This window comes from Oryza brachyantha, chromosome 3, assembly GCF_000231095.2.
Source record: "Oryza brachyantha chromosome 3, ObraRS2, whole genome shotgun sequence".
Taxonomy (NCBI): Eukaryota; Viridiplantae; Streptophyta; class Magnoliopsida; order Poales; family Poaceae; genus Oryza; species Oryza brachyantha.
Genome location: NC_023165.2, coordinates 25,339,262 through 25,352,732, shown reverse-complemented (window position 1 = coordinate 25,352,732; position 13,471 = coordinate 25,339,262). Strand labels below are relative to the sequence as shown.

The window sequence follows — 13,471 nt, the reverse complement described above, 5'->3', positions numbered from 1 at the left end:
CCCCTTCACCGCTTAATTTAATTCAGCTTGAGTGGAGCCTCTCCTCTCCTCACGTCGCTGTCGCGTCTCCCAGTAATCAGGAGGCGAGGGTAAATATCATAACGCAACTGGCCAGCCAACAAACCAAACCACCGCTGCTGCTGCTGCAGCTGGTGCTGGTGCTCTTCTCCTTTTCTCCCCTTTTGCATCCGCATCGCATCTCACGCACTTGTTTACGAAGGAGGAAGACGAGTCTCAATCCATCTCCTCCTCCCACGCTCAGTTTATCCGTAAAAGTTAGAGATACGTTACCGGTGTTTCAATGATACGTGAGGCTTATATGAGTTGCGTAAGGGTGACATATCTACGATTTCGAAAAGTATAATGACATCCTTATAATTTTTCCAAAAAATATCTCATCTGTTCACTTCTTTTTTACTATAAATCAAATTGTTAAATTTTCAACATTTAACTTAAGTTTATTCCTTTAGGCTTGGTTTGTTAGATCGTTAAGAATATTTATATAAAACTATATAAAAATCTTATTAACAAATTATTTTCCATTTACAAATATACATAAACAATCAACCCTGTAGTATTGTTGGCATTTCAATTTACGAGATGTGTGTATATATATACACACACGTTGATATGAGTATATAGAAAACCAAAATATCGTGTAACACAAAAGAAAGAAGCAATATTTGGTATTAATTAATTTAAAATGTTCTTAAATCTGATAGAAAACCTTTTTTAATATAATACTCCGTATTATAAAAAGAAGAAACTGGTAGAAAAATCAAGGGAGCAGAGCTGACTGAGCTGTGGGCTCCAGGGCCAAGGCCCAGCGATTTCTTCCTCCCTCTCTTCTCTCTCCATCAAAGCAGGAGAAAAAATTGATTCCTCTCTCGTTCCGTTCCGGAGGCCGACGAGCGAGGAGAGAGAAAGCTACGGAACGGAGCGGGAGAGCGGCGGCCATGGCGTCGTCGTCGTCGTCGAACAGGTTCTCGCCGGCGCTGCAGGCGTCGGATCTCAACGACTTCATCGCGCCCTCGCAGGACTGCATCATCTCCCTCAACAAGGGCCCCTCCTCCGCCCGCTCCCGCCTTCCGGTGAGACGGCTTCTTACCCTCGCCGGAGCAAGTTTTTTTGTTCCCCTTCTGCTCTAGCCTTGGCCAGGGACTCTCTTGGTCTTAGGGATTCAGCTTTCCGCGGCCGCGCGGCTGCTTTCCCTTGGCTGCTGCCAGCCGCGTGGCTGCTGATTGCTGGCCCGGTTCCTGAGTCAAATTGCCCACCCACCCGTCCCAAACTGTGCTGTTCGTGAGTCCTTGCAGTAGTTCATCTTCTGCTCTGGGATGGGTGATGCGTGCGATATTCGCAGCAGCGTACTAGTGCTCTCACCGTGTGACATGATTCTGTATCGATATTGGATACAGATGACTGGTGTCTAATCTGTAGGCATGGATGGATCGTGTAGAGAAGAAAGGGGGGCGGAATTGATTTCCCGCTATGTTGATTTGTTGTTTGTGAACGATGAGGGGGAGGAAATGGTCGTACCGGAACATTAAAATATGAACAAACATTAGTACACACTCTGAATTGTTCATACTTTATATGGTGCAATTTATGGCATTAGGTGCTCTTTGTCCACCGTTTTCTTTCCTGTTCCAGTTCGTCATTTTACTGTAGAGGAAGCAACTTACTGCCTGTAGTGAGTGATAGCCTGTCCGGCAGTGTTCATGAAAATTCTAAATCAGCGCCACCCTATTTTATTCATAGAGAATCTCATACAGAACCAATCCAGAATCCAGTATCAGATATTGTTTGCAGACAGGAAAGCAAAATATGGTCATACATTAGTACTCGAGAAAAGAAATAGCGATTTCAATCTGATGCCCAATTCTGTGCTTGTTGTGGAATAAACTACACTAGGGCACTTTCTCCACAGTTAATATCTATGTGAAAAAACTGTCTGTACAAGCTAGAATTTCATAAATGGAATCACTTTATGAGCTCCTGCTCATTACCAATATCCATTGCACATGTTTATACTGTTAAAGTAGCTTCAAATTAGTATCCCTGGAACTCATCCACTTCCCATCTACACACCTTCCCCATATTCTTGACACATATGTTTTACAGATCAAACAAAAGGAAATTGCAGTGAGCACGAAACCTCCAGAGGAAGCAGTCAAAATTTCGCTGAAGGACTGCTTGGCTTGCAGGTTTAATAATTTTTGCTGTTCGTTTCAATCAGCAACTTGTCAAAATCCAAATAATGTTGACTGTCTCATTTTGATTCCATAGTGGTTGCATAACATCAGCAGAGACAGTTATGCTTGAGAAGCAAAGCTTGGGTGACTTCATTAACCGCATCAACTCTGGTAAATCCGTTATAGTATCTGTCTCTCCACAGTCAAGGGCATCGCTAGCTGCATTCTTTGGTCTTTCTCAATCACAGGTGATTAAATATTTTTCACTTTTCTGCCTGCCTTTCAAATCTGCCCCTTTGAATACATGAATAGCGTTATTCCAAATGCTTGTCTGAAAACACCACAGCTCAGGATGCATAAAAGAGTGCATTTTAATTTTGACCATGACAGGTTTTCAGAAAACTGACCATGCTTTTCAAGTCGATGGGTGTGAAGGCAGTTTATGACACAAGTTCCAGCCGGGATCTGTCCCTTGTTGAGGCATGCAGTGAATTTGTTACTCGTTATCAACAAAATCAGTTATCTAGTGGCAGTGAATCTGGAAGAAATCTTCCCATGCTTTCATCTGCATGCCCAGGTAAAATTGTTTGCAGGGAATGTGATATCTGACTCACTTTGCTATGTAATTTATGTATCATCAAATATATCCAAATTTCTTCCACTTGTAGGTTGGATATGCTATGCTGAAAAAACTCTAGGTTCATATATCTTGCCTTACATCTCATCTGTGAAGAGCCCTCAACAAGCCATTGGTGCTGCTATCAAACATCATATGGTTGGAAAACTTGGTCTAAAGTGAGTAACTTGCCATAACTCTTAATATGAAGGTGTTATCTTCATATGCTACTGATTTATAGATACTTTGAGTTATAGTCGTGCATTAATTTGTTGTGTAGGCCACAGGATGTTTATCATGTTACTGTGATGCCCTGTTATGATAAAAAGCTGGAAGCCGTACGGGATGATTTTGTTTTCTCAGTTGAAGAGAAAGACGTCACAGAGGTAGACTCAGTATTGACAACTGGGGAGGTGTTAGATTTGATTCAGGTAATTTATTGTTTCCCCTGTCCTTGCTTTATTTAATAACCATGAGAAGTTTAATACCATTTCATGGTTGTGCAGGCCAAATCTTTTGATTTCAAGACCCTAGAGGAATCTCCCCTGGACAGATTGTAAGCTTCTCGTGTGCCTTTTGCCATTGTGCCCTTTAGGTGAAATCCTAATAGAATTCAAGATGGACCTAACATCAGTCATAATCTTCTCAACCGATATTTCTGATTTACAGTTTTTTGTTTGAAAATCTTGAATTTAATCACTCCTTCAATAAGACATCAATAGAATAATTACAGGTTGTTTTGGATATCGCATGATATATCGTAGGCACTTTATGTATTATGATGAAATTGTCCTGAAACTCACATATAGTTGTATTCATTGTTAATGCAGATTAAGCAATGTTGATGATGATGGTCATCTTTACGGGGTTTCTGGTGGTTCAGGGGGTTATGCAGAAACAGTCTTTCGATATGCAGCACATGCGCTCTTTAACAGAGAAATAGAAGGTCCACTTGATTTCAGAGTCTTACGAAATTCAGATTTTCGTGAAGTTTCACTAGAGGTAAATTCATTGCATCTCATATTCATCTGCTTTTAATTCTCTCTTTTGCATGATTCCATTGGGCTTCAGATGATTTTGTATAACATGTGCTGTTCATGCTACCAGGTCAAGGGCAAACCTGTTCTTAAGTTTGCACTTTGTTATGGATTCAGAAACCTGCAGAACATTGTTAGGAAGATAAAGATGGGAAAATGTGAATATCACTTTATTGAAGTTATGGCTTGTCCTTCAGGTATCCCACTTTTGATATGCTGCTGCTTGCTGCTTTCAGTAAAAGACTCTATGATCCTGATTCTCGCCTTGCAGGTTGTCTGAATGGTGGAGGTCAAATAAAACCTGTCAAAGGTCAATCTGCCAAGGATCTCATCCAACTACTGGAGGGTGTTTACCTGCAAGATGTAAGTTGGTCAAATCTGTCATTAAATTTCGTGATGTTTGTTTGGCCCTTGCCTTTTCTATGCTATGTTCTGTTCCTGCGATGGTCAGATTCTTCCATGTACATATAAATAGTTCTGAAACTTCTGATTTGATGCATCGCTAGCCAAAAAGAAACAAATGTTCTGAAATCAAAGGCCATTGATTGCGACTTATCATGCAGCTCTAATGTGTAAATTGAGTATAATAGTATGATTACTAGTATGCAGTCCAGATTTTTGGATCATCACATGTGCATAGACAATGCTAGCTGTTATGCTTCTAGGATCTTTTTACCACCGTGCAAGAATATTGTGGATGATTTTTGCTTTATGTCTGATATGTATTTCCACTAACTGTAAAGCTTATGGTCGTATGCACAGGTATCGATATCCAACCCTTTCGAGAACCCTATTGTGAAAAGGTTATACGATGAGTGGCTTGGGCAACCTGGTTCAGAAAACGCGAAGAGGTATCTACACACGAAATACCACCCCGTGGTGAAAAGCATTGCCTCGCAATTGCAGAATTGGTGATAGCACAAGTCTTTTATTGCATTTGGAAATCCTATGGTCTTAGAGAGTCAGCAGGCACTTGCACAAGACATAGTGGTGCCCTGCCCACATAAGCAAACATTGAACACAGAAAATACACACCACGAAAGCCTCAAAGGTTTTGCTTGCGAGCAAATGAGTTTTGTTAGACTATAGGCTTATATTACCTTCTTTCTTGGTAATGTCGTATACTACTACCTCACTGGAAAACACAGTTGAAATTGTAACATGTAAAAATGAAATGAACCAAATAGGTGTTTTTCTGCTCAACTGATAATTCGATTACAGTTGTCCAATATTTCGTGACGGCCCGTTTGTCCGATTGTTCTGTTGACATCTATATAGTGATTACTTCAATTTTTTTTTATGTACAACAGTTAATTTTTTTTATCTCCCTTTATTATATTGTGTGATCACGTTTGTAGAATTATAAACCCTTGGCCTGTATATGACGTGCATGAAACAGACGTTTGGATGTTGTGGCTCTGCATTGACCTTGAGCAGCAGACACATCACACTTGGATACACAGCTTGGCGTGCACGTTGACATTTGAATATTGAATATTTGATGGTGAAGACATCAAAGTGAACTTTGCAAAGATGATTAAAAATTCAGGAGAAGACCAACTCGCTGCGTGTTTGGAATCTGCACCTTTCTGTCCCGTGGTTTTGCATTTGGAATCTGTATAACTCTCTGGAGATTCTTGGAGAAAGCAATATTTTTTTTCACATCGAGGGGAAAACAAAATACGTAGTACTCCAGACTGACGTTGCACGGAAACAACATAAGAGAAGTTGTGCATCTATCCGCCGTACGAGGTTCAAAACAGCAAACTTTATCCTTGTCAAGGAGGCAAAAATCACTGAAAATAAACGATACATTTGTGCTGCATTCTCATCAGCGAGTTAGTAACGATTCTACAAAGGTTCAGGTACAGGTGCAGGCTGGAACTTGTCCGGGAGCGTCTCGAGCAGGTAGGTGAACAGACCGCCCAGCAAGAAGATGAAGACGAACGCGAGCACGATCTTGGTGATGTAGGCGGCCATCGTCTCCTTGTGAGGATTCTTCGCCGGCTGCTTCGTTTCATCTCGTCTCTGCTACAAATCCACCAAAATTCAGAGAGAGGGAAGGGAATCTATGCTCATTCTGTTCTTGATTCTTGGCAAGAAAAAGGAGCGGATACAAAAAAATATCTGAACCTTTTCTGTTCTTGATTTTTTGGGAGAAAAAGGAGCGGAACAAAAATATCTGAACTTTTTCTGTTCTTGATTCTTGGGAAGAAAAAGGAGCGGAACAAAAATATCTGAACTTTTGTTTTGCACATACCGCGTCGAACGCCGGCGTTTGGTAGTACCCCGGCGCGTCCTGCTCGGTGATGGTCTGCAGCTTCCAGCCGTCGCCGAACTCGGCGAGCGGCGCGGCGGGGCCGAAGCCGACGGGCTCCTCGCCGTCCTTCACAGCCTCGACGTGCAGCGCCGCCGGGTCACCGGGAGCGAGCTTCCGGTTGACGGCGTGCAGCGCGTACCTCGCCGTCGTCCCGAACGCGAACCGCCGGACCTTGCCGGAGCTCCTGCACGTCACCTCCAAGAACTGCACGCGCATTCAGCGACTCCTCGCCGCCGCCAATTCCACAGGAGAAGCAAAAAAAAAAAAAGAACACTTCACTGCAAGAAGAGAGCGGGTTTACCGGCGGGGGAGGAGGGTCGCCATCGCCGGCGCCGGCGCCGGCGCCTGCCTTCTCCGCCTCGTCGAGCTTCCGCTCCATCCACCGACGCGCCGCCGCCTTCCGATTTCGTCGCGATTGTCGCGGAGGAGTTGTGGCCGACTGGCTGGCCTCGTCCGCGTCGAGCAGCAGCGAGGAAAAGAGCACGAAAGAATCCTGCCTTCCAGTTGACTTTTTCTCGACGCGATTCGTTTCTGGGCCGGGCTGAAATCCACCGTGATTTCGGCCCAGATCACACGGAATGCACCGTGATTTTCTCCGCCCCATTTCCGTCCGCCGCGCGCGACGCGCGACCAAACCAACGCCGCCGCGGCGCGCGATGGGCAAGGGCGGCGGGTGCATCCCGAGCAAGAGGCACCGCGCCGCCGCCGCCGCGCCGGCGGCGGCGGAGGCGGATCCCCCACCCGTGTCGCACCGGCGCGAGCGGACCTCGATCCCGGCGCCGCCGCGACCGGTGCGCATCTACGTCGTGTTCTACTCCATGTACGGGCACGTCCGGCGCCTGGCGCGCGCCGTGGAGCGCGGGGTGGGCTCCGTCCCCGGCGCGCGCGCGGTCCTCTTCCGCGTCCCGGAGACGCTGCCGCCGGCCGTCCTCGCGCAGATGGAGGCCAGGGTGGAGCCGGAGGACGGCGAGGACTTCATCCCCGTCGTGGACCCCGACGGGCTCCCCGACGCCGACGGCTTCCTCTTCGGATTCCCCGCCAGGTTCGGCGCCATGCCCGCGCAGATGCAGGCCTTCTTCGACTCCACCGCGCCGCTCTGCCGCCACCAGCGCCTCGCCGGCAAGCCCGCCGGCTTCTTCGTCAGCACTGGCACCCAGTCCGGCGGTCAAGAAACCACCGCGTAAGTAGCCGTCGCCGCCGCCGCGAGATCGCATATTTCTCATCAGATCACCTAACTCTGCTCCGTGAATCTCTCTGCATGCACGGATGAAGCTGGACGGCGATCACGCAGCTGGCGCACCACGGCATGCTGTTCGTGCCAATCGGGTACACCTTCGGGGAGGGGATGCTCGAGGTGGACGAGCTCCGCGGCGGGTCGCCGTACGGCGCGGGGGTCTTCTCCGGCGACGGCTCCAGGCCGCCCTCCAAGCTCGAGCTGGCCCTCGCCGAGCACCATGGCAAGTACATGGCCACACTTGTCAAGAGAATGTTGCACGGCGCCTCGTGATCCAACCCTCCAACAAATAGACACCCTCAATTTTCTTTTCTTTTCTGTTTATACTTATAAACCAAAATTTAAATTTTTATTATAAATTTAAAGTTAATTTTAGAGTTTTTTTTCCAAAGTTTATTTTTTCGGTCTTGACTTTTAAATTACTAAGAATACATGTATAAAAATTATATTCATAAATTATTTTTTATTTGCAAATATGCAATCGCTCTAGAATCTCCAAGAATCCTTGCCATTAATTAGCCTTAATTCAAGCAGATATCCTCACAGATATTATGGCCAAAACTGCCAGAATTCAGTGCCATTGTGTGAGATTCCTACCCTGACAATTCAAGCAGATATCTTCAGAGGTTACTCTGCCCACAACTGCCAGAACTCAGTGGCATCGTATGAAGTTAAAATTTTGCATTGTCCTGTGCGTTTAAGCAGTCTAGCATGGTGAGACCCAAATATCATATTGGAACTGTGAAAGCGCAGAGGATGCAAACTTTATGTAGTTAAGATCTGCCCAATACAAGTCACCAGTAAAGACAGCTTGGCTGAGTCCCATACTCCCCATACGAGTCTTGAGACTGATACTGAAAATTAGGCCGTGGCAACGTATCAGTACATCACATACTGATCATGTATCAAAGATCTCCAAATAAACATTGCTAAAGAAGAAATATTTCCAATTCTGAATGTAAGATGTAACAGCTCAACAAAGATTTGGGTTGTGTTCTTCAATTGATGAAGGGTGAAAGATTATATGATTTTGTGATAGCTATTTGATGATGGTATAACAGTAAAAATCTGCTTTAGAAAAAGGAGATAATGATTTTTTTTATAACACACGGTTTAGTAGTTCAGGAAACATGAGCACAAAAGCAAGGAAAAAACTAGGAACAATCAGCGTATAAAAACACAGCAGTAAACTTGCATAAACGATAGTAAAGATACCTCAGGCGTGCCAAAATACCAGCCCCAGGCCGGCACCTCATTGTTACAAGCAGAGGAAGGTGCTGTTACAATACACTGATAGTAAAGATAACTTCACCGAGATGGCAAGGGGAAAAAAAACTCTCACGTTCACCTCACCATTCTCATTTCACCATTGTGCACTCGTTAAAGAGTTTTAAAAAATTGCAGATTCTAGTTGTACAAAGAATATGTCCAGGAAAAAGGTCAGGAGTGTCCGCATTTCTGCAGCCCCAACAAATCTAACATTGCCCAACCAACCCCATACAACAAATGTCTGCCCTACTTTTCTTTCCCCCAGAGGAGCTATCCCTAATATATCTAATGAAACACTCGTTTCCCACGAAACACATCTAATCCGAAAACAGTCTTACAATTTAACTTGTAAAATTAATAGCATCTCACTTCTTAGCAGAGGTCACATTTGTTTTATTTTGCATAGTACTTGCTTGGGGGTCTTCAGATGTCTTGGATGAAGCACCGTCTATGGCAATGTTCCCCAACTCCACAGCCATCGCATCTCTCTCTTCATTCTCAATCCTCTGTTTCTCTGAAACGCCATCTACCTCTGCCGAATTCTGTGTCAGGTCTGGTAGCCTTTTAGGCTGCCGGCGAAGCGGCCCAGCATCAAGCCATGGATGCTGAAGCAGTTGAGCAGCTGAAGGACGCTTTTCAGGAACAAAATCAAGTATGGGAACGAGAAACTCTGCCATGTCATTTGAATCTCTGTCACTGAACTCGTATTTCTCAACCAGCACCTTGTTGAGAGGCCAGAACCGCAAGCGCCGAATGTGCCTCAAATCCCCATAACGATTGAAGAACTCACGTGAATATCGACCACCCAAGGCAATCTAGGATATGATGTCTTTGTTATTTATCTATAATTAATAACATTTACAACATTTACACGAAAAGCTTACGAAGATGGAGAATTTGTTACCTTTCGAGGCATCATTCCTAATAGCTCCATCATCAGTGCAAGGTGATCCTGCTTCCAGCAAGAATTGATCAGAATAAGATTTCATATCACTATTGTTTTGCCATTTGTCCATATCTTATTTCACATGGCATTTCCAAACAATGGCATGTGCTTAAGATTCATGAAAAGATAATTCTGGAAACTTTTCAATAAGTAATATTGCTAAAATGAAAATCCGAAGAGTTTGAATAAATTCAACAGTTGATTTGCTACAAATATGCAGAGGTCAATCAACTAGAAAACTGAATAAGGCCCCGTTCGTTGCTTCCCACTAATAACCTAGATTCCCTCGTTTTTCACACACACGCATCCCGAACTACTAGATGGTGTATTTTTTGCCAAAATTTTCTATAGGAAAGTTGCTTTAAAAATTCAAATTAATCCATTTTTCTAATTTTTATAGTTAGTAATTAATTAATCATGTACTAATCTATTACCGCGTTTTTCGCGCCGGTTAACAAACAACCAGCCGAACGCAGCCTAAAAGGTTTCAGTTCTAGTGCAACTTGATTTTAAAAAAAAGCAATTGACATCATGTATTCATGTAGTTGGATACGCTCCAATAGCATATACCACAAACTGGAAATGTACTTATCGATCACATCCAAAATTCATTCAATAAATATAACCATGAAATACACGAAAAGAACTAGCTTAGCCCTGTCCTTAACATTAGGTTTTATCTTTTGCCAACCGTTTTTTGATGGAAACTGTGCCTTTTATCACATTGGTATGACTTGGTTCCATTCTCTCTTCATACACAGAGAAAGAAAGAAACAATGCAGATATACATACCATTTAAAAAGTGTGCAGTGCATTTCTCTGATTTGACTAGTAATATATAAAAGAATCTTTCAAAGTAACTTGTTAGAATAATGGTGAGATTTGTTATGAAAAGTACTTTGATGATACACTGAACTTATATTGTATGGTATTGGTATTCATTTAAAAGGTAATAGTAAACTATGTAATTATGTACACCAGACACAATTCATTTATTCTTGAATAGAGGGAATTTGTAATGCATAGGTGCATGCTAGTCATGGTCAAAAGGAAAGCGTCAAAGTCAAACAACCAATACACTTGGTGAATAAACATGGCATGCCAAAGGTTTGTCCTGTCAACTTATGCGCTATGTATTTCTTCCATGAAAAGATGAGGAACAGAGGGCGTGTTGTGCACTTGTGTGTGGTGGTGGTTGGTCTGACTGGGGGTCTTGCATAACTAAGTATGAAATGAATATATACTGGTGTTCAAATTAGTATAAAACATAAATAAAACATGAATAAGCAATACGTTCAGGCTAATACCCCACATTTTTATGTACATCGACCTTACCATAGTTTTTTTTTTAGATAATAGACTCATATGAGCCCGGCTTTTACTGAAAGCAAATTTGTTCAAGGCTGGGGTTACCAGCTTACAGCTAATCGACCTTACCATAGTCCAAACAAGAATGCCTTCAAAATGAAATATTCTTATTTGCAGGTTCTGATATTTTGATTATCATAGTTTATTTTTCCCCAGAATAATTGGTTGGGTTCTTACCAAACCCCAAAAAACTGACCAGGTGATACTCCATTGAAATGTTCAACTTTAACTAAGAAACAATTTCTACAGAACAACCTTTGTAGTTTTCATTTTATTTTCTTTTGGTTACAATATTATGGCACAATTAGGTGGCGACGAATATCAAAATTTTAGAGAAAGTCTTTTCTTTTAGGTATTGTCACAAAAGCAAACCCTCGGTACATGCCAAGATGGAGTTTTGGGCTGTAGCCAGTAGATGTTATTGACTCATTGTGATAGACACCCTTTTTCAGCTAAAGTTATGTTGCCATCTGATAGTTTGATTTATGCATAGACATGGAAAATGTCTTGTAAAGAATAAATAGATATACCTCATCCCTGTCATAACTGTCACCACTGTGTGGATCAAATAGCACATCTCCTGTGGCAAGCTCAAAGCATATGCATGCAAAGGACCACAAGTCGGCAGATGTAGAATACTTGGATCCCAGTATCACCTCAGGGCATCTGTATTGTCTTGTTTGGATATCACTTGTAAACTGCTTGTATGTCCAACATGCATTTCCAAAGTCTACCAGTTTGCACTTAAGGTCAGCCTCCATTGCCATTTTTCTCCTGATCCCTTTGCTACCCCGTCTACTTCTTTCCGCTTCTTCTTTCTTCTCTCCATCCTGATTAGGACTACCCTCATTTGCCGTACTCGAATTTCCCCTATCATCTGACCCATCGGTGTCCCCAGATGCAACAGCCCCACTTCCTTCTGAAGTTGCAGCGGCTGCACGCTTGGCTTTCCTCCGAATCTTCTTCTTTTGGTTCCGGGTGAGGCCACCATTCACTGATGATGCAGGTGCCTTTGGAGGTGGATCATCAGTTTTAGCAGAAGGTGCCACCAGCGGCACACCTGATTTCCGGGGGTCTTTTGAGGGATCAATAGTGGATACAAGCAATATATTCTCAGGCTTAAGGTCAGTGTGAATAATTGAAAGCGTGCGGTGGAGGTAGTCAAGGCCAATGAGCACATGTCGGCATATCTCCTTAACCATTGGAAGTGGAATTCCATGGTAGTCCGTGTACTTTATTAGGGTCAGCAAGTTATCGCCAAGAAACTCAAATACCATGCACACATGGTTCCCATTAGGGCCCGAGTGCTTGAAATGGTCAAGAAGCTTAACGACACACCGGGAGTCATCAGGATCACCATCGGCAATCTGCTTCAAGATCTTGATCTCATCCATGGCCGCCTCTGTGTAGTGCTGCGCACTCTTCTGCACCTTCAGCGCCACATACCTCTACAGACATAACCAACAAATTCAGCAACACATAAGGAATACAAGAACAGAAATTCCGTGTATGATGATGGGATTAACAAATATAACAATACTCATAAACAATAAATTTAGCCATTATGATATCCAACAATGCAATAGAGCGAACAGGTTGCGGGTACAGGGAAACTGCTGCAATACACTAGTGAATAGGACGCATCCGGGGTCGAATTCCTCACAAATTATCACGAATCTTCGAAGGAAAGGGGCAACACCGTTCGACGAGGAAAAAAATTATTTCGGGACAAGGGATTCGAACGTACGGAGTGGTTGGTATCCCAGGCGAGCCAGACCGTGGAGAAGTGCCCCCATCCGAGCTTGGACTGCACGACGTAGGCGCCCTGCTTGAAGGAGTCCCCGACGCGGACGGCGTGGTATCCTCCCCGGCGGTAGTCCTCCGTGCCCTCGTCCTCCGACGTGTAGTCGCTGCTGTCCCCCTCCGTCTCCGCCCCGGCCTCCATCGCCTCCTCCTCGGCCGCCGCCTCCTCCGCCCGCCGCCTCGTCGCCTTCGCCTCCGCCATCGCGCGGGGGAGGGGAGCCCTAGATCTGGGCGCGCGGATTAGGGTTTTGGGGGCGCGCCGCGCTGCTTTTTTGGTGGTGGTGGTGGTGGCGGCGGTGGTGGCGCTCGCCGTCTCTCGCCCTCGCTGCTCACCGCGGCTCGATGGGCCGTTTTATTTATTTGGGAATTATTTTCGGTGGGGACGACTTACTAATTACCCTCTTAATTTTTACCCAAACCAGTCTTAAATTTGGTTTTGATTCTGCCGAGAGGACGGGCTACCTAATATGCTCCGTGAATATACGCGATTTTGAGTGTACCTTGTACTCCCACTGGTTTTTTTTTTCTTTTAATTTAACGCCGTTGATTTTAAATCTAGGTCTAACTATTTGTCTAATTTATTTTTTATATAAATATGTAAAATTATAAGTTATTCTGAAAGTTCCTTTAGTATAAATCAAATCATAATAAAATAAATAATAATTACATATTTTGTAATGAAACAA

The 13,471-nt window shown here is 43.9% G+C and overlaps 3 protein-coding genes across 4 annotated transcripts; 2 read left to right on the top strand and 1 right to left on the bottom strand.

Moving 5' to 3' along the window:
* The first annotated feature begins 853 nt into the window (after positions 1-853).
* Positions 854-5,159, top strand: LOC102718162 (protein NAR1). 2 transcript variants are annotated; one of them, XM_006650523.3, is made up of 11 exons: positions 854-1,091; positions 2,122-2,204; positions 2,287-2,440; positions 2,583-2,769; positions 2,861-2,987; positions 3,089-3,239; positions 3,315-3,364; positions 3,639-3,810; positions 3,916-4,042; positions 4,117-4,208; positions 4,608-5,159. In XM_006650523.3, exons 1-11 carry the CDS (start codon positions 957-959, stop codon positions 4,758-4,760), a joined length of 1,431 nt encoding a protein of 476 aa, XP_006650586.1. In that variant the 5' UTR covers positions 854-956; the 3' UTR covers positions 4,761-5,159. The 2 variants fall into 2 exon arrangements, with proteins under 2 accessions (XP_006650586.1, XP_006650587.1); XM_006650524.3 differs by lacking the exon at positions 854-1,091 and having other exon boundaries at positions 2,144-2,204; positions 2,304-2,440.
* Positions 5,160-5,421: 262 nt separating this feature from the next.
* LOC102714169 (SRSF protein kinase 2-like) lies at positions 5,422-13,155 on the bottom strand. The gene is made up of 6 exons (XM_015835411.2): positions 12,730-13,155; positions 11,513-12,430; positions 9,573-9,623; positions 9,038-9,483; positions 6,106-6,349; positions 5,422-5,876 (listed from the first exon to the last, which is right to left on the bottom strand). Exons 1-6 carry the CDS (start codon positions 12,985-12,987, stop codon positions 5,697-5,699), a joined length of 2,097 nt encoding a protein of 698 aa, XP_015690897.1. The 5' UTR covers positions 12,988-13,155; the 3' UTR covers positions 5,422-5,696.
* Positions 6,811-7,731, top strand: LOC121053970 (probable NAD(P)H dehydrogenase (quinone) FQR1-like 1). Its single transcript, XM_040522698.1, has 2 exons — positions 6,811-7,345; positions 7,438-7,731. Exons 1-2 carry the CDS (start codon positions 6,822-6,824, stop codon positions 7,670-7,672), a joined length of 759 nt encoding a protein of 252 aa, XP_040378632.1. The 5' UTR covers positions 6,811-6,821; the 3' UTR covers positions 7,673-7,731.
* Positions 13,156-13,471: the final 316 nt, after the last annotated feature.

Excerpts from the sequence above, each read along its gene's own strand:
- LOC102714169 (XM_015835411.2), bottom strand. The coding sequence starts at position 12,987 with ATGGCGGAGGCGAAGGCGACGAGGCGGCGGGCGGAGGAGGCGGCGGCC. Across the intron at positions 9,624-11,512 it reads ACAGTTATGACAGGGATGAG|CAGGATCACCTTGCACTGAT; the intron begins GTATATCTATTT and ends TCTTGCTGGAAG. Across the intron at positions 9,484-9,572 it reads TAGGAATGATGCCTCGAAAG|ATTGCCTTGGGTGGTCGATA; the intron begins GTAACAAATTCT and ends ATCATATCCTAG.
- LOC102718162 (XM_006650523.3), top strand. The coding sequence starts at position 957 with ATGGCGTCGTCGTCGTCGTCGAACAGGTTCTCGCCGGCGCTGCAGGCG. Across the intron at positions 3,365-3,638 it reads GAATCTCCCCTGGACAGATT|ATTAAGCAATGTTGATGATG; the intron begins GTAAGCTTCTCG and ends TTGTTAATGCAG. Across the intron at positions 4,209-4,607 it reads AGGGTGTTTACCTGCAAGAT|GTATCGATATCCAACCCTTT; the intron begins GTAAGTTGGTCA and ends TCGTATGCACAG.
- LOC121053970 (XM_040522698.1), top strand. The coding sequence starts at position 6,822 with ATGGGCAAGGGCGGCGGGTGCATCCCGAGCAAGAGGCACCGCGCCGCC. Across the intron at positions 7,346-7,437 it reads GGCGGTCAAGAAACCACCGC|CTGGACGGCGATCACGCAGC; the intron begins GTAAGTAGCCGT and ends GCACGGATGAAG.